General features: G+C 42.8%; 3 protein-coding genes across 9 annotated transcripts in view; 1 reads left to right on the top strand and 2 right to left on the bottom strand.

Moving 5' to 3' along the window:
* Positions 1 to 21,260, top strand: part of HNRNPAB (heterogeneous nuclear ribonucleoprotein A/B) — a 30,105-nt gene extending 8,845 nt beyond the window's left edge. For 2 of the 6 annotated variants that reach the window (XM_055811948.1, XM_055811952.1), the window contains one exon: positions 20,715 to 21,260. The gene's annotated coding sequence lies outside the window, so the exon portion shown is untranslated. Of the gene's footprint in view, positions 1 to 274; positions 1,183 to 16,460; positions 17,166 to 20,714 lie in introns of those variants that run through there. The other 4 variants (XM_055811946.1, XM_055811950.1, XM_055811949.1 and 1 more) reach the window with 2 other exon arrangements.
* PHYKPL (5-phosphohydroxy-L-lysine phospho-lyase) lies at positions 680 to 9,597 on the bottom strand. The gene is made up of 13 exons (XM_055811943.1): positions 9,337 to 9,597; positions 7,602 to 7,720; positions 6,594 to 6,753; positions 5,897 to 5,971; positions 5,084 to 5,171; positions 4,873 to 4,989; positions 4,564 to 4,646; positions 4,053 to 4,278; positions 3,641 to 3,795; positions 3,056 to 3,145; positions 2,706 to 2,836; positions 2,220 to 2,276; positions 680 to 861 (listed from the first exon to the last, which is right to left on the bottom strand). The coding sequence occupies exons 1-12, from the start codon at positions 9,393 to 9,395 to the stop codon at positions 2,248 to 2,250; spliced, it is 1,332 nt and encodes a 443-aa protein (XP_055667918.1). The 5' UTR covers positions 9,396 to 9,597; the 3' UTR covers positions 680 to 861; positions 2,220 to 2,247.
* COL23A1 (collagen type XXIII alpha 1 chain) overlaps positions 19,100 to 23,586 on the bottom strand; it is a 188,976-nt gene continuing 184,489 nt past the window's right edge. Inside the window, exons 20-21 of one of the 2 annotated variants that reach the window (XM_055811944.1) lie at positions 20,201 to 20,239; positions 19,100 to 19,238 (exon numbers count right to left, since the gene is read on the bottom strand). In XM_055811944.1, the coding sequence (XP_055667919.1) occupies positions 19,236 to 19,238; positions 20,201 to 20,239 (42 nt within the window). In that variant the 3' untranslated portion in view covers positions 19,100 to 19,235. Of the gene's footprint in view, positions 19,239 to 20,123; positions 20,240 to 23,586 lie in introns of those variants that run through there. The other variant, XM_055811945.1, reaches the window with a different exon arrangement.

The following is a 23,586-nucleotide window of genomic DNA, read 5'->3' as shown; positions in this document are numbered from 1 at the left end:
CAATAGTTTGTTAGCTGGCTGTTACATTGGTGTTTTTTGGAAGTAGGTTCTCGGGTGGTGCTTCCTTGACAGGCGATGTGGCCTTAAGCAGAAATTGAGGATACTGGTACTTAAATGCAGAGCTGGTTTTCCCTTTTTTCTTTGCATGAAAAGTCTGTGATACAAAGAACATGTAATTACCTGGTAAAAGTGAGGGCTTATACACAAGGTTGTTGCTTATGGCTGTAATGTACTCTTAATTTACTAATCCTGCTTGGATATTTCTTGAGGACAGAATATTTTGTAAGAACCGTGACTATTTTGGGATCCATGCCCCTTGGCTGTCTGTTCCTCATGCATTTGATGCTACTGGGACTGAAGTTTCTGACTTAATCTGGTCTGGTCACTGAGACTGTTGAATACAGTGCTACTGGGGACCTTGTTACAAAACTGGCTACTGAAACTGGTCAGAGGAGCCTGGGAAGGACTGGGTATACTGGCACCTAGAATGGCATTTGCATAGGTAGCAGCAGATTTAAAAATACAAGATAACCCATGGGCTCATCTTAATTTGCAAAAGTCATAACCTGAAAGAGCATGAATTTAGAAAATGTAGTTTATAGTAGCTGCTAGAAATATATTCTGTTATAATCAGTTTTAGATATGCTGTTTTAAGTAAAAGCCAATTCCACACTTCTGCCAGAGTTGGAACAAGCTCTTAAATTTATTTCTCCTAAAGCTTTTACTAATAACAAGATAACTGAAAATAACAAAATCAAAAGTAATTTTTCTGGTCTGTGACACGCTAGGATGAAGATTAAATGTGCGTTATTATAGTTGAATAATGTTTCTTAGTAGTAGATCTTGAACATTGTTTGAAACCTATGGAAAGAAAATAATGTTATGTTTTTTTTGTAAAAGCATCATTAAAAGGAATCTATTTCATTGCCTCATTTTCGCTTACATTATATGTAAGTGTCCTACTAGTACTGTACTTAGTAAGAGGCTTTTTGCATTCTTGGTTTCCTGTAGAAAATAAAGGCATTTTTCTTGCTTAGTTTAGATTGCAGAAAAGTACATTAAGTCATTAGGCCTCTAAGTTAAACTGGCACTGTTGAGTAATCCTTTTGTTCTCAAGAATAAGTAGTACAAACAGCTGTATGTCTTTCCATTAACTTGCTAAATAAAATATTAACACATTTTTCTTGTGCCTGCTATACTAATATTACACTGAACTAAAAAGCATGTTTCTCCTTAGCTCAGGGCCATAGCACTGTGGATCTAGTATGGTGGTTGAGGCCACCAGTGATTAATTAGGTATGTTTCCATCTGGGTACCTAGAGTTTTACTGGGAATTTGGTTAAAAACACTCGGTTGTCTCGGTCAGAATAGGTTGAAGAAATACTAAGTGTACCATAGGGTGTTGCTATTGAGGCATTAACTGTAAGCATACACTGTGCTCATCATGAGTGTGGCAAAATGAGTTGCAGCTTGACATTGTCTAAGCAACCTATAGAGGGACCTCAGCAGACAGTAAGATTTTCAAGGCTTGGAAGACTTAACAGGTCTCAGTCTTAGTGATGCCTGTAGTCCCCTGAGTATAGGGGTAAGGTGATGCTTAAGCATGGGTCAACAGCCATGAACCTGAAATGCTCAGAACAGAAGGCAGTACTATTTCAAAGTCAGATGTTAAATAAAACAGGAGCTATAGCAGTAAAGGTACTGTCTATAGCTCTTCATAAAGCTGTCGGTGTAAGTGGCATGCAGAGTGTGCAGTGCTCCTGCCCTTGGGGTCAGTTAAGGAGAGACTTGCTGAGAAGTAGTTATGCAGCTAGATCTGCTTCTGTCTAGAGACTTAAGGCACTGAGCAGCTAGCATAAAAGCTATGTTTGTCTTGATGTGTGTGTCATTTTGCCTGCCAGTCATTCTTAAAGCTTCCCAGACAAGCATCCATAGCATGCTCTTAGTGGTAGGCATTTCTGGGATATGTTGAACTTAGCTTACAAATGAATGAATACATACAGTGTTACTGGAAGTGTCAGACTCTGATAGAAGGTAGCTGTGAATGCCAGATGTATACAGTCTGGTCCACGCCTTCTAGATTGCCATAAATTCCTGCAAACTAACTTAAAGTATCTCTGAAGAAGCTTGGTCCTGCTCTATTGCTAGTGACAATGCTTGTGAAATTACGTTTAGGAACCTTGGCTTTTAAGTATTAAAGGGTGAATATAGATAAATACCTGCTCAGGTAGAATAAGTAGATGTTTTCTATTGCTTCAGACATTCCTTTTCCATATCTGGAGAGAGAACAAGCAACAATTTCACACACTTAGGACAGTGCAAAAACTTGTCTCAAACTTCATTAATACTGAGTGCAGAAGTATAAAAAGCTAAATGGCAAATGCATGTGGATATGTCTTTCAAGAATGAAATTTGGACAGCTTTTATGAGTTGCCCTTGTTCAGATAGGTAGACACTTCAACCTCTGCCAGAGCAAAGCTACTTTAAAAGGCGTATGCATCTGTGGAGTAAATATTTTTTTTTAGAAAATTTAAGCCTTCACTTCTAAATTATTCTGTTTTAAACTTGCATTGACTAAGACTGATTTTCCTATGTGCTCAGTGCCTGTCTTGGCTCTGGTTTAGCACTTCTGAAAAGCAGGCTCAGCATTGACTTTAAGCAGTCTTAAGAGCAACCCTCTATAAGGCAGTTTTGATCTCTACTACCTGTTAGTAGCTTGTCAAGTGTGTCCACAACAAATTTTGCATCCTCCATATTGAAGCACATTGGGGGCTTGAATTTAAGCACATTTCTTCCTGGCCCATCTGTACTCAGTAGAATATATTCTTCCTTAAGCCTGGAAAGAGCAATAACAAAGAATTATGTTTACCTTTGCATGTAGCTCAGAAAAACTTAAAACATCAGCATGCAGGCTGTCCCGACAATGCCCTTCTGCACTAACTGGTTTCTTTTTCTGCCAGTCTGGCTATATTTCAAAAACTATCGAGTGGCAAGGTCTGTAATTGTGCGCTTGCCTCCTACATAGAGGACTGACCTACATGATTGTCTCTAGTACCTTGTTACTAGATACTCTGCTTCTGCTGTGGCTGGGGTCCTTTCTGCTTCATCCTTGATTAAGTCCACTCCAATGAATAAGCCAGAACCCCTTTAAAAGAAATAAAAAGTAGTCAGTGTCAGAGGGACTGCAGGTGAACTAAAAAAATCTGAGGAAGCTTTTTGTGACATCACACCTTTACCACACGAGAACTACCTGATGTATGGCTAGTGATAGAAGAGGTATTGCTGTCTTGTAATACAGTAGAGACTTTTTGCTGCTCAGAAGGGCGGTGCAGGACATGATGTTAAGCATATTTTCCATCCAGCTCATTAATTCTGTTTTTTGTGCACTTGAAGTAAGAGTTCAGACAGGAAAGTGAATTCCTTTAGCAACTAATAAATCAGTAAAGCAGTACTGGCCTGGAGTGGCCCAAGTATATCAGTGGTAAGCTCAAGTTGTTTTCATCTAAAGTATAGCAGCCTGTTGATTTTTGCTAAAACCACAGATTTAATTAATTTCTTAAAACCACATTGGTTGGATTGAGTAGTTTGACTGACTGGACCAAAAAAAAAGCAGCTAAAAATATACATAAGGCACTGATACCTGACATCACCAATGATGGGATGCTTGGTTTTCTGTTCCTTGAGTAGATTCATCAAGAAGTTGCCTACTTCTGTGGCATGTGCTTGAAGGTGTTCCTTCTGAATCACATCTAACACAGCTAATCCAATTGCACATGAAACAGGATTTCCTCCAAACTGAGCTCAGGGAAGGAACATGCGTAGCCATGGAAGGGGAAGAAGGATGCAATGATGTCACTCGGTGTAGCCTCAGTGATAGAATGAGCATACTGCCATCTTTCAGATGGAGCCAGTAAATAGAAAGTTACATATTGGAAAACTACAAATAATATATAAACAGTAACTGAGTGATAAAGATCAATAGAAACACTGCATGTTTATCAAATTTAAGACTTGGACTCCTGTAGAGGAGAGTTGGGCAACTTTGTACTTACTGTATTAAAATACTCTACTCCTGTGGCTCCAAATGCTTCTGCAATTTCTTTTGTTGTTGCTACACAGGCAATAGGGTGCCCATTTCCTATCGGTTTCCCCATAGTGACAATGTCAGGTATAAAATCGTCTCCCTGAAGCTGGAATGCCCAAAAGTGCTTGCCAACCCTGCCAAAGCCAACTTGAATTTCATCAGCAATAAATACACCTCCTGCCTTGTGCACGTGCCTGTAACATAAAAGATCGTTACTGTCTTTTTAAGAGGAAACAGAACAGAAATACTTACTGCTTAAAAACATGCAGAAAGCATTACTTCGCAAACTTCCAGGAGACAAACTTGCACAGGCCTGTATTCTAGAGATGTGTTTAAAATGCAGGTCTTTGCCATACAAACTTTACATTCTAACTTGAAGGCATAGGCTGCTACATGCCACAGCAGGCAGAGGAATTCTCTATCATGTATAATTGGCAAGTATGTTAAATTTAAGAAGTTAAAAATGAATGACCACTTACTCTGCAACCTTCTGAAAATAGCCTGCTGGTGGAATGATTTGACCACCCACACTTGGCAGAGATTCAACAAAAAATGCAGCAATCTGAAATAAAGGTAGCATGTAATGTTTGAATGCGGTACAGAAAGCTGTGGAAATTGTGTTAACAATTGACAAGAAGCTCTTTGTCAGTGGATGGTTCTTGTATTATTATGCCACGTTTTCTTTTTGACAAGTCCATACTACTTAGCTCAGTAATCCTGAATGGCATTGATAATCAGCCATAGTCATTTCTAAGGCAAGAAAAATGGTCAAGGAAGTCACTTTTTACCTTTCTGCCTCTCTCATGTGCTTGCTGGATAATATTTTTCACTTCATTAGCATAGGCTGTTACTGAATCTTCGTGGTCTTCTCTATAAAGTCCTCTGTATGTGTCTGGAATAGGAGCCTGTGCAAAGGAACAGTATTCTGTATTCAGTATATCATAAATAAGACTTCATTAAATTGACAAGTAGTTGATAGTTATATGCTGAAGTACATACCACGTGGACCCATTCCTTTTGTCCTTCTAGATTTCTGAATTTATATGGGCTTATGTCAATCAAGGATGTCAGATGTCCATGGTAAGCACTTAAAAAACAATCAGTGAGAAAAGCTCTGCAATTTCTATCAATAAGCTTAGTACTATTTGGATTTTTTTTTTTTGTATCTGAATATAAGGGATGCAGAGGGACAGTACTTGTCACTGGTTTGCCTGGACCAGTGTCTAGAACTCAGCAGTGTAAGTCATGAGCCGTATTGCAAGATCTCAGAACAACTGGAGGGGACGTGTCTGCCCTGCTTCCGAGCATCCTCCAGCAATGGAGTTTTCTGTCTTTGGGCGTCCTGTTCTCATTTTGACCACCTTCATGGTAAAAGTTTTTCCGCTGTGTCTCATTGGAATTCCTCTGGTTTCAACTTATGTCTGTTGTCTCTTTTCCTGTCACCATACATACTCAGGCCTGACTCAGTCTTTTCTGCTCCTTTCCATTAAACAGCTGCCATCAGATCTGCCTCTTGCCATCTCTTACAGCTGAACAAATCTAATTTTCTTAACTCTCAAGCCTGTGGCTCTGTACCTGTCATGGTAGGCCACTGCTGGCCTCTTTGTAGTATGGCAGTGTCTGTTACGTACTGAGAGCCCAGCGGGACACAGTTCTCTGGGCTGGTCTCACAAATACAGAAATGGGAAAAATGACCTCCCTCGGTTTCCTGGTTACAGTCTTTCTACTACAACAGGTTTTAAAAAATGCTCTGACCAGGGACCAAAACCTAGCCTTGTACCCCACAGTAGATAAAATTGCTGATATACTTACTGGTCTAAAACTATAACATCCTCATGTTTTGTGTACTGTCGTGCCAGTCTTAGGGCAAGATCATTAGCTTCAGATCTACAATTGAAAAATTCAGTAAGCGTTTCATTGTGGATGTCTGAGTTTTGAAATTCTACCTTCCCTTGCAATGCTGTTTGCGTCTGCAAAGAACAGACAACTTGATGCATGTTACTTACAGATCCCTTAGTAATCAGGACTCATTAGGTAGGACTGTTCACCAGAGCGGAATCCATTTTAAACTTGAGTACAGAAACTGCTTTGGAAACAGTTTTTTCTTTTTTTAGCTGCAGTTTGCTTGGCAGTATGTGCCCCCTCCCCAAATGCACGTTGTTACATTTAGTTTTGATAGCAGCACTAATTCATAGTTTAGAAGACAAGTCAGGCCAGAAACTTAACACAGTAAATATTTACATTAATGTTTTGTAGTCCAAGGCCTTATAAATAGAATAAAACCCCTTCTTAAATGAGACACTAGGTTAGTGTCCTTGTAGAGAGCTTGCTAAATGTGAACTTTGGAGTCAGTGAAGTTCTAAAAAAGACCACAGTTCCTTCAAAAACAACCCCCCTACACCATGTTTTTTGTTAATATCTAGTCGTCCACGCCAGATCATGCAGTTGGCTGTTGATAGATATACCTAGTGAACACACAGTATCAATTCTAATATACCCCCTGACTTACCCAGAATTCAAAAAGTAAAAGATGCATAACTTCTCAGGTAGTGTTTTTGAAAGTCTCTCTGCATAATCGACCAAGTTGTCATGAAGATAACGAGAATTTGTATTTAACAATTGATTTTGTTCATGGGCTGCTTTTACTATATCAGGGTGACAATGTCCAACTGCAAGAGAGCATGGAGAGTAATTTGAGAGTTCTTCCATATACCCATGATGTTAATTCGCATACTAACTTCCCACTTAACATTTCTTGAATATTATTAGATATTATCACTGATGATTGTATTCATCAGTGGGGCATTAATGACATTGTCAGCAGAACACAACTAAGTACACTTTCTCTAAAAACATTGGGTTCTGCCTTCCCTACACCCCAAAAAACCACAAAACCAAACCTTGAAGTTGCCTACCTACTGTACTTTTAAAGTTCGTAGTTAATACTGGAAAGTGATATGCTAAACCAAGTAGCGTGTAATGTGATGTTTGGATTTAGACATTTATATTATTTAGGGGTTTGGGAATGACCTGGTAAGCTTTACCATCAAAGAATTAATAGGGCTGTCTAGGGTGTTAGTGACAGCACTGACCCACTAGAGAGATTTCAGATCAGCAGCTACTTCATAATACCCAGCTAAGGCACCACAGTGAACAACAGTCCTGCAACTGTAGGCTTAGCAGTAACTTATAAACCCAACACGTGTCAAGTCATTTGTTAGTTTCACAGTTAAGATGCTTTACTTGAGCTTTCAGGGGAAGGGAAAAAAAAAAATCTGTAAATTTTAGAGGGGTGTGTTTCTAGGAAGACAGATCAAGGAGCAAGCCTGGAAGGCAAGTTCACATGTACAGAAATTCAAATGTGAACTGTAATTTCCCAAACTGCAGGCTCAAGAAAGGTTTCTTCACTTTTCCAACTAAACAACCCCTCCCGCAACACAACAGTGGTAAGATGTACTGATTGTGCCTTGTTCTGCTTAGAAGAACGTATTGTCAAACAACATGACTTTTAACTTACCATGAGCGACATTGTTTATGCAGTCAAGGTATTGTCTTCCATTCTCATCGTACATGTACTGGCCTTTCGCCTTTACGATCTTCACTGGATCATTAGAAAAAAACAGCTTGCAAGAAGAGCTATGGCAAACATCAGAAAGGAAAATAAGTCTTAGTAAATTCTTAAAGTCGTGTAGTTTTTTTCTGCTGGTAATATTTTCAGTTCAGATTGATTAATCAAGAGAAGGACATTTCCCCAGTTTGCCGGCACGTGGTGTCATCCTTGTCCTGGCCCCTAAAACAAAGCTTGGGATGGGGAAGAGAACAGCCCTTCTGCAGCAAGTCAAATTTTGTTAGATTTGCGGGGGGGGGGGGGGGGGGGGGGGGGGGGGGGGGGGGAAACATACTCCAGAACTGAAAATCCTTCACTGGGAACCTAGCCACAGCACACAGACAGGACTTCCCTCCGTAGTTTCATCTAATCTTAAGTGTGGTTCCTTACTGTCTGTGCTCTCTGCCCTTCACGTTCTTGAACCCTCTTTGGCATCTTGTACCTTGTGATCATTTTTATTGTGTTCTTGTATATTGAGCAACAATAATGTGCTCAGGTCCTGATGTCCCAGATAGTATGTTGTGGGTGATTCTTATGTCTGTATAAAGTTTTATGAATCTTAGCTGAAACCCTGAGTGATTTTGTAAGGCTGGGTCTAGTTAACTGAGTTTGTTTTGGTTCACTTTTAATGTAAATTGCTGAACATAATTGAAACGCGTCTGCCTAAGTAGGAGTTGTGGAGATTTGACCAAGGCTAAAGCCAAACTTTCATGCTTCATTTAGTAAAAGATTGCTTATACAAAAATAAAGTAATTTGACTACAAATACAAAATCATTGTCAAGTAAACAACAAAAGACAATGATAAAATAAGAAACTGCTTTGCTATCCCTCCCCTACAGGAATCCTGTATTTTCTGAGTGAGCTGGCAGCAGAACGGTAGGACAGGCAGGTGTTTTGTCAGCCTCTGCGAGTTTGCTCCGGCAGGGCAGGCGCCTACAGAGAGGGGAGGCACAGAGCCGGCTCTTGGTTTGTGTCAGTGGCAAAAGTCCAATTCAAGCATTTACTTGTGGCCCGGCTGCTGGATTCATAAAATGTACAAAGATGAGAGAGTAGCCTTGTTGTTGAGTGTATATTTATATATAAAAAAGTATGTATATATATACACACACTTCTATAGATACGTGTGTGTGTATATAAGGTATATATTCTTATATATATCTATATATATATACAGTTCTGCTGCTGTTAGCTGTCTGCAGAGCCAAGAGTGTTTTAGCTCAGCGGGAGCAACCCAAGTAGCGGGCAGTTTGGAACCGAGTCCCGTACTTAACCAGGCAGCCCGTGGCCGGTTCCGTCGCACGTTTGGCGACACAGGAGCGCTCCGACAGCCCGGCCCTGCCTGTGGAGCCCGTTCCGGCTGTTCAGAGTTGAACGGCCGTGCGGGGTTGGGCCGTGTTCCGCACCCCGCTCCCTAAGAAACGCCGATGGCTGAGCGCGGCCCAGCCCCGCGCCCCCCGCCGTGCCGCTGCCCGCTGCCGGGATGCGGCCGCTGCCGACGTGCCGCGGGCCGCGTAAGGCAGGGCCGGCGGCGGGACCCCGCCCGGGCCGGGCCACCCCCCGGTGGGGCCGGCGGTCTGCGCCTGGCAGCCACGTCGGCCGGCGGCGCCCGTCCCGTCCCGTCCCGTCCCGCCCCGCCGCGCTTACCCGATGAGCTGCCGGCGCAGGGCCAGGGTCTCCTGGCGGGGCCGCCGCGCCGGCCTCATGGCCGCTCCGCCGCCGCGCAGGGGCCGCCTGGGGGGGGCCGGGCCCGCCCCCGGCACCGCGGCGCCCCCTGCGGGCCGCGCCCTGCCGCTGCGCCGCCCGGCGGCCCCAGCGCCGCCCTGTGGCGGGTGGCCGCGCTACCGGTGCTGGGAGCCCCGCGGGGGGAGAGGGCGCTGTGCCGTGACTGCGGGGACACCGGCAGCGCGTCTCAGCTCCGCAGCGCTGTGGCTGCGCGCCTCCCTTAGCATAGAGCCCAGCCCCCGACCTCCCAGCTGCTCCCAGTAAGCAAGCCCTCCGGCTGTGGGGACACTTACAGCGTTGGGAGCGGTGACTTCACCTCCAAGGTCCCGTAGCACAGGGGGGGGATGCTGCAACCGCTGGGCTCCTGGGAGGCTGCTGGCAGCTCCCAGGGGAACTACCCCGTGTTACCCCCCATCCCACTTTGTTAGCAGGTGCCTCACAGGTAATAACATGCTTGTGAGAGCTCCTTAGGATTATTATTATAGCTATATCCTAACTCCCTCTCTTTTGAAATACTTACGCATCTAGGAGGTTTCTTTTACAGTTGACGGGGTAGCCTCGGTGTCCCAACTGTATCAGTTGTTCAATGCATATTTCACTATTTAAGCAAAAGTAAACCCAAAGCATTTATTTATGTCATTGTGCTCCTTGTCTTTGGTCGGTGACAGATAGGTAGACCTGGCTGGCTACTTAAGAGCCAACTCTAGGATAGGCAGTAGTTAGGATGAAAAGAGGAAATGCTATCATCGTTATTACAATGGCCATTCCTCCGGTCCTGTTGGATTGGAATTAGTCAAAGAAAAACAAAGAAAGGGTGTCCGGGGAGGGGTTGAGCCCACTGCCAGTGTTGGATCCCGTAATTGAGTTCATAAACTTACCACGTTTCATTCTAAAAGATGCCAGATTTTTTTCCTTCCAAGTATAAGAACCAGTGTTCACATTCATTTGTTTTAAACTGACAGCATCTGTTAAGACGACTCTAGAAAATAGAGCAGACCCTTTTAAAACTACACACTTGGCAGACTTTGTTGCTGACTAGCTATAGCCACCAATAATTATCTCTAGTTGCAGTTATTTGATAAACACAACAGCAATTTAAATTTTGCATAATATGGAGAATCTAAAACCAAACTGCTAGTCAATTACCATGAACTTAGGAGGTCAGACTTGGTTGTTGCATAAAAGTCAGGTTTTAAGTCACAAAAGACAGTAGAGAAAAAGTTATGAATGGCTGTTAATCTTTATTTGAACTCTTGTCTGATTAAGCTATTTAGCGGCTATTTATAATAACAACCTGAACATTTACAATTTGGGAAGTTTATTCTTGGTTAAAAATGCAGAGTTCATTATACATATTCACACAATTGTAAAAGCAATCTGTACAGAGAGACCATTTTTAAAAATCTAGTCTTTGCTTTTGTTACAGAAAGCACAAGAAAAAACTATTTTCGGAGGTCTCAAGCTAATGTACTGTCCATTACAGCTTAAAACTAGAAATACATGATGCAGTACTAATTAATACCATTTTAACATGTTAAAACAATGGTTAAGAAATACTGTTATTAATGCCTTCATTTTTAAAGTAGTTGTTCCCCAAAGAAACGAGTAAATAGAGTACTTTTTGTGGCACATACATGATTAAAAATCACAAAGAGTTTGCAAATATAGAGATGTTAAGTACATTTTCTGTATTTTTAATAGCCATATATATTTCTTTTCAAAGGTGATACATTTTATAGAGTTTTAGTCAGCTTTGTATAAAATACCATGTAAATACATTCAAAACAAAACTAATTTTTGTAAGGTGTCCAAACTGCACATACATGCGAATAGCCCTTTCTCCTCTGAACAGCCTTACTGGAGTGGTGCAACCACTCACATAAATAAGGGACACTTGCATAACATGGTAGAGGATTAAGCCCTATCAGCATATTAAATTTCAAAACAAATATGGACAGATAAAAGCACACATTGCATGTATTTTTCTAAACTGTATACAAGTGATATTTTCTTTTGGATTTTAAATACCAGCAGGTGTAGCTTCTCAAATTAAGTTGTTTCAGAAATGCTAGCATACATACCAGTTTTAAAACATACCTATGTTCAAAGTAATTTAATGCAACAGAGCAGGTTTTGGTTTTGACTGGTATTTTGTGCTGAACCTTCATCATATTGAATATTTTATATCATTCTTTAAGATGCCAGAAAAAAGAACCCCAAATAGTAGCCCCCAAAGTTGCTACATTATGAAATTGTCTATAAAACTGTATTCCATCTATAAAAGTAAACGGCAAACACAACAGGACTCCAACTCTCATTCTAGCTGATGGCAGTTTACTACCTCTTCTGCTGAATTTGGAAATTCATTGGGTAACGTGGGTGCTTTTAGCTTTGGAAAACCAGGTCCTAAGGTTTTTTTTATGTAACTGCAGAAATGCAAGTTCGATATGCACTCACCTAAATTCACATAAAATGGACCTTCTAAAGTGAAGCATACACCACAGTGTTTAACAGCACATAAAAAAGCAGCAAGCGGCCTTAGCGTCCTTGACAGATACTTGGGACACCTTCATTTTATGTTCCTGTTTGTTAGTATCTACATTATATAAGAAACCACACAGAGACAGACTCACAAGGGAGCTGCCTGTTCCAGAAAGCGGGCAACTGAGAGGCAACTTCTACCAGTACTTAGTGAACAGGCATTGATTGTATTCCGAAAATGCAGGAAAACCACAAATGTTAATAATATATTTATTACTCTGTTGTCAATAATGCCACTTCTCATGCATTGAAAACTCATGTTTCCCAGCTTTCTTATGGTTTTCCCTCAGGCTCTCTACAGTAGTAGAGAGTCACACAATCTATTAAGTCCTCCTTGCACTCATTTCTAAGTGACAGGCTTTCAGCACTACTTTAGCTGCCGATCATGCAACAGTTAAGACATCCCTTTTGTTGTGCCATCTAACGGTACGCAAGCATATGGAAAAGAGTTCACAAGGGGACATAAAAATACCAGAAATAATTTTTAGCTTAGAAATGTAAGCGATAATCAAGGACCAGACAGTTTAAGAACTAGATTTTTGTACTCACTGGTTTGCTTCAGTCTGCAGTAGATTCCCCGCAGCGGAGCCGTGAAGTATTTCAAACTGTACTAATTACAGTCGGGTTCCCTGCAGTGCCAGGGACACAATTAAAAGGCAGGTGACTCCAGTAAATGACAGTGAGACTGGACTAACTCAAGTGACCGGATGATTTCTTTTCTCCCCCACCCCCTGCCTCCCTTTTTTAACGACATTATTGCAAAAAGGTCCAAGAAATATTTTTACATAAATTCCGTCTTGTAAGGTTGCCAGGGTCAGTATAGGCCACAGTGATCGCCTCGGCAAGCTGAAGTGTCTTAGGCCTTTTGAAATCTATCCAAACACTTCACCTCTCACTTTGAAAGTCTTACTGGTTAAAACCTGGAAGGCTGGCTGTGCCACTAAGCACGTCATCATACAGTGAGCAGGTAAAACTTAGGAGCTTCACATGAAATAAAAGAGTACCGAGGTTTCACTCCCCCTTTGGGCACCTAGCTATGCTGGTGCGAGTTGGAACCAAACTCCCTCATCTGACTGCAGTGGTGGTCCAGGATAAGTGGTTTGGGGACATGAATCTTTAACATTTTTATCATTTCTTATTAGTAATGTTTTTGCATATCTTAAATATAAATACATTTCCATAAAGAAAGTAATTCAAAGCTTCCGTGCTTTAAAATCTAAAAATGAAAACTTGACAAGTAACCTGCTGCAGATAGATTTTACTTGTATAATGCTTTAAATTGTGCTGAGCGACAATGGGACCCAAACCCCCAGAATTGAGAATCTAATGGTATTTCCTTTCCCAAGAAAGAAATACCAGACTTGGAAAAAAAGATTGAGGTTTCTATCTGTGCACGCTTGCTTTGCAAATACCTGTTCAACCCATGTAGTTACACAAAAGGGGTGCCCATCCCTGTGTGTGCCATCCATTAAGGGACAGCGTCGGGGCATAACATTTGATAAAATTTGTCCTGGTGTAAAATGTTTCTCTCGATTAAACAAACGTCTCCTCTAGATGGCAGCCCTAAATCAGTAGTCAGTGGCCAGGAACCTGCGCTCCAATACTCCTGTATCACGCGTACTAAATTTACAGGCTAACAAGGCACAGATACATCGACCAAGGATGGCTATTTTCCATTATGATAAAGCTGGAAATTTCTGGCATCTTAATATTTTCATTACAAGTGGGGGAGGTCTTTCATTCTGGCCCAAGAGCCCACTGTACTTGGCTGATTGCAAAACCATGTGCTACGTCTAAAGATTCATACATTTCGTTCTGAGCTGCGGGCTGGCCGCAGACCGAAACCTTTGCTGGTGTGATCTAGTTCAGCGCTCCTACAGCCAGCCCAGTTGTGTCCAGTTCCAGCAGCTGAAACAGGACACGGAGCATGCGTGGGGGGGGGGGGGGGGGCGGGAAGAGAAGGCAGCAGCCAACCTAGAACACGAGCTTTCTGGCATGAAACTGGGTCATCACAGATGCTCTTCCTGGGTAGTGGGTCACTGACAATCGTAAAACCACGGGTAATGACCTCTGTCATTCTCCATGGATTACTTTTCATCATTGCATAGGATGTCTTGAACTGCTGAAACATCACACGAGTTTTGCTGGTTTGCTTAAGGCTTTCAAATGCTGGATTTATGAAATTACAGAAGACATAAGCTCACCTAAATATTTCAGCTATTGGTTTCCTAAAAACAAAACATCAGAAGGTCTCTTATTGTTAGAAGAAACATTCTTATTTTTAAATACACAGGAGGAAATCCATATGGAAATAAATTCATCACCATTATATATACAGCAAGTGTTAGAAGCAGTGTATACAAGAAAGGCAGCTCCCCACATTAAAACAAAGCAAGTAGCAATGTCTTGATTTTTTTTTTTTTTTTTTTTTTTTTTAAAGAAAATAAAATCCTAGCACATTGAGGCTAGGAAACAGTTTCAGTTTGGAGTCAGACTGGGTTTTCTCTGCCACCTGTTTCACAACACAGAGAAATATTCCTGAACTCAGTAGCCAAACCCACAATTCAGCTGCAAAACTCTTAATTAATCTCACCTCCTCCCGTCAGCGCAGGCCAAATCATCGGGTTCGCACTCCGGCAACGGGCCTCCTAAGCTGCCAGCGTGCTTGCGAGCACTGGAGTTACAGACATGGGGGGTATTTGGCCACCTTCCCCTTCCCCCAAAACCCATTCCCCCCCGAAGCTTTAGGGAGCTGCACCCAACAGTAAGCTTGGGGAGCGCATCACCGCGCCTGGAGCGCCCAGGGCCAGGACTGGCACAGCTGCCGCCACCACAGAGACCAGCAGCTCCAGCATTAGCCACCTAGCACGTGAGGGTAGCCCTGCCTGCAGAGCTGTGTGGCTGAAAAACTGCTTTAAGGGTTTCAAGTGAATTGTTGTGCCCTTGGGGGACTCTTGTTTGGGAACCTGGCTTCCAAATTTCATTAGGCTGCATTACATTATGGGGAGGATGGCGGTAGTAACTGGGAGTTGCAGTCACTGGCTACAGTTTAAAAGGGAGCAAGCCTCAGAGCTGCTGTCCTCTGCTCCTGGGCAGCAGGTAGACGTGGTTATATTAATGTCTATATATATAGGTTATATATAATGGAAACCACCCTGCTTTCACGGACCGTTACATTAGACTAAGGAATTCTGTTTTGTAAACTAGAAAACAGATAAAATATAAATTTGGCTGGGTTTCAGATTCCGCCAATATTAATAACCTCTGTTACCCAAAACGTTGATTGATGCTTCCACGAAGCTAACATACTAAATACTTCAGTGACCGCGAAAAATCAGTTGCTCAGTCTTAGACTGACTTACACTTCATAAGCATTATCAGCCTCCCTGTCAGTCATCTTTATTGCTCCTGACATCTAGGGGGACCATTCAGCTGCATTTCTGAATTCCTGTAAAACAATCCCACATTCCTCCCAACCAGGGCGGGGGGGAGGAAGAGAGAAGTTTCCTGGGGAAAAAATGCTGTATGCTTTGTGAGAGGCTGAGATAATTACTGAGTTTGAGCAAGACTGCCAGTACTACCTAAAAGTAAAATTTATCTTCATGAGCTGTTCGCAAACTCAAAAGTATTCCAAAAGACCCACATAAACATTTTCATATGGAAGGAAAAAATAATCAACTGATCTGGCATGAATTTGCTGAGCAAAGCACATCTTTTTTTAACTCTTCCCAATAAGATCACGACTGCTTTGAAACAATTTGTCATTTAACAACCTACTCGTCTAAATCTGTGTGTGTGGAAAGCACATGGAAGTCTGAACAGATTTCCTCTTAGGCGCCGCGCGATCGATACAGAAATCAACAGTTCCTCTAATGCAGTCTGTCACTCTGCACGATGCGATCGATGAGGAACACCAAGTCAGGATCTAGAGGCCAAACACACCCATCTCAGCTGGGGACCGGGAAGGACTTGGAGTGCCCATCACAGCCGCAGCCTTCCCCAGGGATCCACACCTCGCTCCGTTCCCGGGAGCTCCGCTTCCCACAGGTCTCGGCTGCTGGTGCTGGAAGGGGTTGGTAGAGTAGCCGTAGCGCCAGCAGATCCTCCGAGATCTCCTGGTTAGTTCCTTGTGGCTGAAGTGGCAATAGGTGCTGTATACAGCAGGATCCGTTCCCACCGGGATTTCTAACGGGAATGAGAGCAGCAGAAGTCCAGAGAAGCTGCTGCACGCAGGCTGCCGATCCGTTCTAGCCCATCTAGCCTTCCTCCTTGCCTGGCACGGAAACGCCGCGAGCGGCCAGGCTGTGCCTCGGGGATGGGGAAGAGCCACCCTGGTTAAGAGGTTTAGTTGATTCAAAACGAGCTCTCTCTCCCTTCGTTACGGAAAAATGTCTTGGGTTGTGTGGCAGCAGAGGCTCTGTGTTGGGAGGGGGACGGCTGCCACGCGGAGCGATTAGAGCAATAGGTAAAGCACTGTTCTGGTATTCTGTATCAATGTTTTGCAGGCCTGGCAGTGGTCACAGTTGATGCCTACAAGCACTGGATATTCCACAAGTTGAAGACGGAATACTGACTTGTTTACCTGAAGATAATAGGACTTCGGGGTATTTCCTCAGAGAAAATATAAATTTTAATATAATTTCATAAGCTTTGGAGGTTAGCTTGTCTTGTAGCTTCAGTGATATCAGACTTCTTCAAGTAGGAGCTAGATAGAAAGCTGTTTAGTTTTTGCCAGCGTATGTAAAACAAGACTTTTCTATCTGCATTGTAGATTGTTTGTGGACACTTCCAGATTCTTGTGCTTTCTGCAGTCATTCTGGGGACTGAATTCTCATTGATATTGATAGAGGTTCCATGAACAGGACACATGCAGGGATTTCGAGTGTAGAAGCCCACAGTGTGGAGTAGTGAATTGCTTTTAGTTTGGAGATGACTGGGGGAGATGGGAAGAGCAACTGTACATTAAGGGAACAATTACAGATCTTCTTCCCGGTGACACCAGTGAGAGATTTGCCTTCAACCTTCCACAGAAGAAGATTTCTAGCTTTAATTTGGGACAGGAAAGGGGTTTTTCAAAAGCACTAAAAGCCAACGGGAGCTTGTTCAGCTGCTCCCTATGCCTTTAAAAACCCCTACACCAAAAGTGATAGCTAACAACATGAAATGGAAGTAAATAAAATGCATTTTCATTGCTGTTTTGAGTTACATAATTCTTGTTTCTTGATTTGTTAGTTGATCTGAATTTACATGGATTTAATCTGTATGGTTACCAAGAAAATCATCAGTAAAGATGCAAATTATAGCCACAAAGCAAGCAGTGTGCCTGTGTAGGCCCTAAGCTGCTAGCAGAGGCAGGTAACAAAGGTTCACCACCCACAGCCGTAAGTCTCTTGTCCACACCGACCAAGTTAGATGGCCATTTCAGCAGCTAATAAACGCTCCCAGCTGACAAAAGGGCTCAAGGACACCTAGGACCCAGTCACAGACATCAGTCAAATGTCGCCCTACCTGCACGGAGCATGTTCCTCCTGTTTTTCGGAATATCGGAGCAAGAACTACCTCAGCTGTAGTTCAGCTGTACAGGGCAAGATTGCTCCTGGACGGTCGCGTGCCTCTCAGGTCCTCTCTGGCAGTAGCTGCAGTAAGGGATGCAGCGGGACAAGGACATAACAGAGGGTTCGGATCTGCTCAGTGCATCAGAAAATGACTCCCTGTTGTGTTCTCATAAAGTCAAGGCCACAAAGCCCAGATACTGGTTTGATATCATGGTCAGACTCTTAATTTCACCTAAGACTCCTAACACAGAGCCTAGCATCTTGTATTGGGCTAAAGTATTGCCTCCAGAAATTATCTGTTAAATCAAAAGGGGATTGCATCACTGATCTGGTTAGGATTAACCAGTCTCACCATTAAAAATCCATGGCTGGCTTTACTGGATTTTATGTAGCTTCAACTTCCACCCATTAGAAGAGGGATAGTTGCACATTTGGTCTGTTCAGTTTAAGAACTTGTTAATACAAAGTATCTCCTCCCTGCAAAGGAATCTGATTGCCCCTTGATCCTCATTGTAAGCTGAACAGACTGGGCTGTAAGCCATTTTCTTCCTCCCTGAAATAATTTTTTATGGCCCTTCACTTCAACATCTTTAAAAATGTGAACAGTGGAATAGTTTGCAAATTTTTAGTTGATCTCACTTAATGCCATATGCAGATACCAGAATCGTAATCCTCCTTTTATTCATTACCCTGTTCTGCATGGGATGTGCCTGAGATGAGATAATTTCAAAAAAGAGACTGAAAAAGAGGGGGAGAAAAGGAAGAGGGCAAGAGGAGCGTGCAGAGTTACAGAGTTTACAATTAAAACCATGTAAACCACAAAAAAAATCAAATGCAAATGAACCCTACAAACCAAGACAATTAAATACGCCAAACTCCCAAGTTTTGGGAACCCCAACAGCAATGTTACGTGCTCCGTTGTCTAAGAAAAGATTTAGCAGAGCCACCTCTGTCCTGCAACTCTCCGCTAAAAGTATTGCTAGGTTTTTGTGTGTTGAAATCCTGCAGTGGAAGTTTCTTGGGGAATTTGGGTTCCACACTAACAAAGTGCTTGCACATCTTCAGCCACAGACCCCAGAACAGGACCCAGAGGTGCCTCCTCTTGAGACAAAAAGGGTTTCTTGGTAGTAGTGGAAGTAACCACAGGTAGTCGAGGTTGTTCTTATAGCCAAAGAATTGCTATTTCCATCAGATCAACAGCAGGTAGCAACGAATGGAGCTTGGCTGTGTTTTCTCTGCAAGTTGCAAGTTCTTCTCTTGTTTGACCAGATGATATACAGCAGCTTTTTTTTCCATTTCTAGGGCTGCATCCTTTTTTTCTTCTTTGTTTTCAGCCAGGTTTTTTCTCCCTTTGAGTGTGCATGTGCAATGCAAATACAGAGTGGAGAGCCAAATTAGGACAGGGATTTCTCCCTCCTTCATGCGATAAGGCACACGAGGCAACAGGCTGTCTCAGTACTGTTAGTTCACGCAGCAACATTAGCAGCAAAGACTGTTCATTCCCAGCTGCTGTCATTGGTACCTTTACCAAATCCTGACGTTATCATGCGTTTCTTACGGGTTTGGGAGCTTTACAATATTTTCAAAGTCCATAAATGACAGAATCCAGTATAAAAAAAGGTCAATATATTACTGTTGAAAGTTTTTTTTTTCCTTTTTTTATACAAAAATTAAAAAGATCAAAATATATCACATTATTTACATATTGTGCTTCGTGGTTAGAGATCACTGAAAAAAGAACACACAAACATTTTAATCAAAGAGAAACGCTCCATTCATTACACTTACTAATCTTATTGTTAATATTATAAGGATTGGCATTCAGATTTAATATTAACAGTACATCCAAACGACTTACCACAGAATTAAAACATTTTATATGCTAAGGGCATGCTTACATTCTAACTGAGAGTTTGCAACCAGTTAGTAACATGCTTGCTATTAACTTGAACTGTTTCCGTGCACCACATGTTTGAAACTGGGTTAGTAATTCCACTCAGCTTCAGTGTCATATACCCTTGTCAGAGAATGAGGTTACAGCATCCTTCTGCAAGTCTGGATCAAATCCTGATCTTACGGGGGGGGGGGGGGGGGGACGGGACACAGGTTCCTCCTCATTCTCCTGGGCTGCCTTTAGCACTTACAACCCCTGGCTGTTCTGGGTGCATGAGACTGTATGAATTACCTGGCCACCTGCACCCAGGTTACTGATGCGAGCCCTGCAGCAGCGTAGTGGTTGTTGATAATTACAATGGCAGAAAAGCCTTTGTTTGGAGAGAAATGTTTTCCAACTTGGGGACAAAGAGGTAACCCAGCGTAAAAGTCTCAGCTAGAAGGTGTGGGCTGAGTAAGTCAACACGAGCATGCTTTGCAGGGTGGTGCAGTGTGTGCACGAGTAGTTCCTAAAGTGCCTGGGCTGTAATACAAGCCAGGCACAAGGCACTGCTACCGACGGTGTGAACAAGAACAATTTTTCATGCTCAGCGAGGTTCTGGAGCGGTGTTCCTAGCACCAGTCTACAGCTCTGGGGAACAAGACACGAAGCTAGTGGAATCCTGCTCTCCCAAGGCATGACGTTACGTCTGCCAGGCATATAATCTGCTGTGTAAAGGAGTGCAAACGGTCACCATGCAGCAAACAAAATTACTCGGGACCTGTTCAAGGATATACAGTTACTATTACTACTGTACCTTATGCCAACATCCTGCTACTGGCAGTCCGTCTGGGCCCTGCAAAATTGAATTTGCAGATTTAATTTCTGTTGACAGACCAAAAAACCTGAAGCTCAGTCTTCACAACGATGAAATGTTTAGTAGCACCGTTAATTACCATGCAAAACCCATTTACTGTACGTGCACAAAAAAAAAAAAATATGCAGGCAATGTATTCTGTGCGTCTCACAGCACAAAACTGAATACAACCCAGGGTAAAAAAAAAAAAATAATCCAAACCTACACTTCCTTTTTCTTTTAAACAAAAAAGATGGAATAAATATAAAAATATGGAACCACAGTTTAGTTAGCTTCATAATCTGCTTTATAAGGTAGTGGTTTTTGCAAACAGATATATATATATATATGGAAAGCATGAGGCAGAAGTGTATTTTTTGTTAATGTGTGCTTTTCAGTTTGGTGGACGGTGATGTAATTTTTTTTTTTTTTCTTCCCGGATGCTAACCTAATTGTGTTAAATTCGGTCCTGCAGTACTTAGTTTCTTTAAGAAACCTGGAGTTGCTGAACTGAATGAAATAGGATGAGTTATGGGCTATGCAAAGGGAGTGAAAATATTTGTCTTTTTCTGATGGAGATACAAGAAACACATACAGAAATCAGAAAGCCAGAAGAGCTTACTTACCAGGAGGAACACACTGAAAAGGAAGGAGCCCCTTAGAAGAGGAATGGACTATGTATGACCAACTCTTTCAAGATACTTTAGAAGAAATAGCTGACTTCAGCTGCCTTTTCCCATGCTGGATTTTTTTTAAGGCTCTTGGATCTCTGATTGCATGAATTTCTGCATGTGGAGCTACAGAGAGCACACATGCACTGACCCTGCAGAGCCACCTCCAAAGTAACTAGGGGTGGGAAGCCAGGAGGATGCCTACGCAGCGGAGATGGCTGCTAGTGCAAAAACAGGTCAAAAATGAATTTTTACACTTTTTACTGTATATGTCAGTCATCACGTTTTTTGTATTCTGTATTGATTTTATATGTAAAATAGCCTATGCCCAATAAAACAGATGCAGTGAAGTAAGGTTACCCTGTCCAGCTACTCATAGTGTAACAGGTCAAGTTATTTCCACGTGCTTCCCTATTAGTTAGAAAACATACATATTTTTCTGCTGATACCAGTCAATATTTTGGTCCATAAGTATTCATTAAAAAGAAGTGCAGCTTGCACATTTGCATGAGTTGTCTGGGGCTGAAGGGTAAAGGGGACAAGGTGCAGAGCAGATGTTTGACCTGGAAAGATCCTGACCTGCTGTCGAAGCACATCCTAACCCCGATGGGCACAGGGTTGATGTCTGCCCTGGGCTTTTATTTTTTTCTTCCTGTGCACTTAAAAATAATTATTTTGGCCACCATAAAATTCCGTGCCTTTCTACTGTGTTTCACTCGAGCGATTCCAAAATTACTTACAAACGTACAAAGAGCTTTGCAACCTGTGTGTAAGGCTCATGCTCATGCTTCTGGACTGAAAGCCATTGCCAAGAACCCAGCAAGCCTCCACTGCGCGGTGGGGTGGAGAACAAAAGCAACACTCCCAACCAACATGCAACTCACCCTCACATCTGTAAGCAGGAAGATGTGCAAGTGCTTTACTAACTAGTCGGGCAGCAGTTACATATTGGAGAAGTCACCTACTGCAGTTTACAACGCCTTCAATACAGATAGGACTTGTGTCTTCTATATAGTTAAGATGGGAGATACTTGGTAAATGTAGCATCTCTGATGAGTAAGTAGGAAGAGCTGTAGTGGGCCTGCTGCTAGTAATTGGTTTCTTTGACACATACGAAAGTAATTTAACTTTTTGAAAGAGAGACAGCTTACTGCCCTTTTGTTTCTATGAAGACAACTGCAAATCATCTACCATGCAGCATTTTCTATGGCTAAAAAAAAGAAAATAAAACAACGAACCCATAACTAGTTGTGCAGAGCCCTTTCGGGGAGCAGAGCACGAACCTTCCTGTGTAACTGCTGGACTTCAACCTGCGCGGCGGGGCAGCGCTGCGTGCTGATGCAGCAGATGCCCTTCGGCTGCCGAGTGCCGCTGACCTCTGCTCTGCAGAGTGTTTTTCAGAAAAGCTTTTCAAAACCCTGGAGACACAGGGCTGCAGCACAGGCACGAGGGGAGCCAAACTGGGCCATAGGTGCTGAGAGAAACCAGAACTAATTTTAGCATCTGATACCACACAGCGGGAAGCATCCCCCACGTGATCTCCCATTGCTTACACGCCTTATCTAAAGTCATTTTACTGGGAAGAAGGCGGCACAACACATTGGCATCCTTCCCTGAACGCCAGAGTGAAACATCTTGTTTCAACTCTGCTGCTTTGCGTCCTTCAGGGAATCCTGGAGGGATTTGCTGCTCAAGACAGGGCTTGGCCACAGCAGAAGCACACACAAGCCATGCGAGAAAGGAAGCGAGCAGATACCGTACCAAAGGGCAGGGCACGCTCACCCCATCCAGGCCTGGTACACCTGGGTCCCTTTGGCTGCCTGCAACGCTACCATCTCCCTGTTCGAAAAAATAACTGCTTGGTGAGAATGATAAAGGGCACGGGAGTTACTCATTTTAGCAGAAGAGGAGGATGGCTCCAGAACTTTACACCTCCATTTCTGATGACATGGCAAGTCAGCAGAGCGGTTTCATGGTGGGGAATTCACAGACACAGAGTCTGTCATCTGGGGAAGATCTTCTACACACAAACCAGAGCTTCATGTTTGTAACGGCGCAGCGAAAAAGACGAAGGCTAAATCATCCAATATGTTGAGGGAGGAAAGGTGATCCGTCAGAAACGAAAAAATTAACTGTAGGTCACATTCAGTCTCCAAGCAAAATAAAGCGTATTGACTGAGGGAGCTTTTTGCTGGTGTGGCAGAGCTACGCAACAGCTTCGGTTGCCACAGCTGTGCTGGCGGGGTGAGAAAAAGACAATTCAGCCAAGAAATGGGTTTTTGGGGCAGGTACCTGGCGCTACTGGCTAGGTGCCTCGGAACTAAGGTCTAACAACCACATTTCAGTAGTTCAGTTCAATAGTTGATACAACTCACTCTTTTCTTCCTGCAGCCTCAAAGCATTTTAGGGAGAGATCTCTCTGGTGTTAGTCATTACATGAAAAATAGTAACGAAAGGGAGGTAAATCTTACCAGGCCACATCACTTCATGTAAACCAGTGTAGGGTTTTTTTGTTTTGTTTTTTAATTTCCTGGGCCCTTTCAAAGGAGTGAGAGGTTCTGGAACTGGACTTGGGAGATCCACCTTTCTCAGGCTCAAAACACCCAGGAGCTTTCCTGGAAAGCCTCTCTGTGGACCTGTGGCACGGCAGGGGCCCGCGACCTTGTCTGGGAAGGG

The sequence above is a fragment of the Falco peregrinus genome, chromosome 8 (genome assembly GCF_023634155.1).
Source record: "Falco peregrinus isolate bFalPer1 chromosome 8, bFalPer1.pri, whole genome shotgun sequence".
NCBI lineage: Eukaryota > Metazoa > Chordata > Aves > Falconiformes > Falconidae > Falco > Falco peregrinus.
The sequence above is the reverse complement of the archived record's forward strand: the minus strand, read 5'-3'. Positions and strand labels throughout refer to the sequence as shown.

Bases quoted from the DNA above. Each gene is read 5' to 3' on its own strand.
- PHYKPL (XM_055811943.1), bottom strand. From the start codon at position 9,395: ATGAGGCCGGCGCGGCGGCCCCGCCAGGAGACCCTGGCCCTGCGCCGG. The intron at 6,754-7,601 runs GTAAGTTAAAAG...GCTCTCTTGCAG, and splicing joins CATAAACAATGTCGCTCATG to TTGGACATTGTCACCCTGAT. The intron at 3,146-3,640 runs GTATCAGTGCCT...TTTCTTTTAAAG, and splicing joins CCCATCATTGGTGATGTCAG to GGGTTCTGGCTTATTCATTG.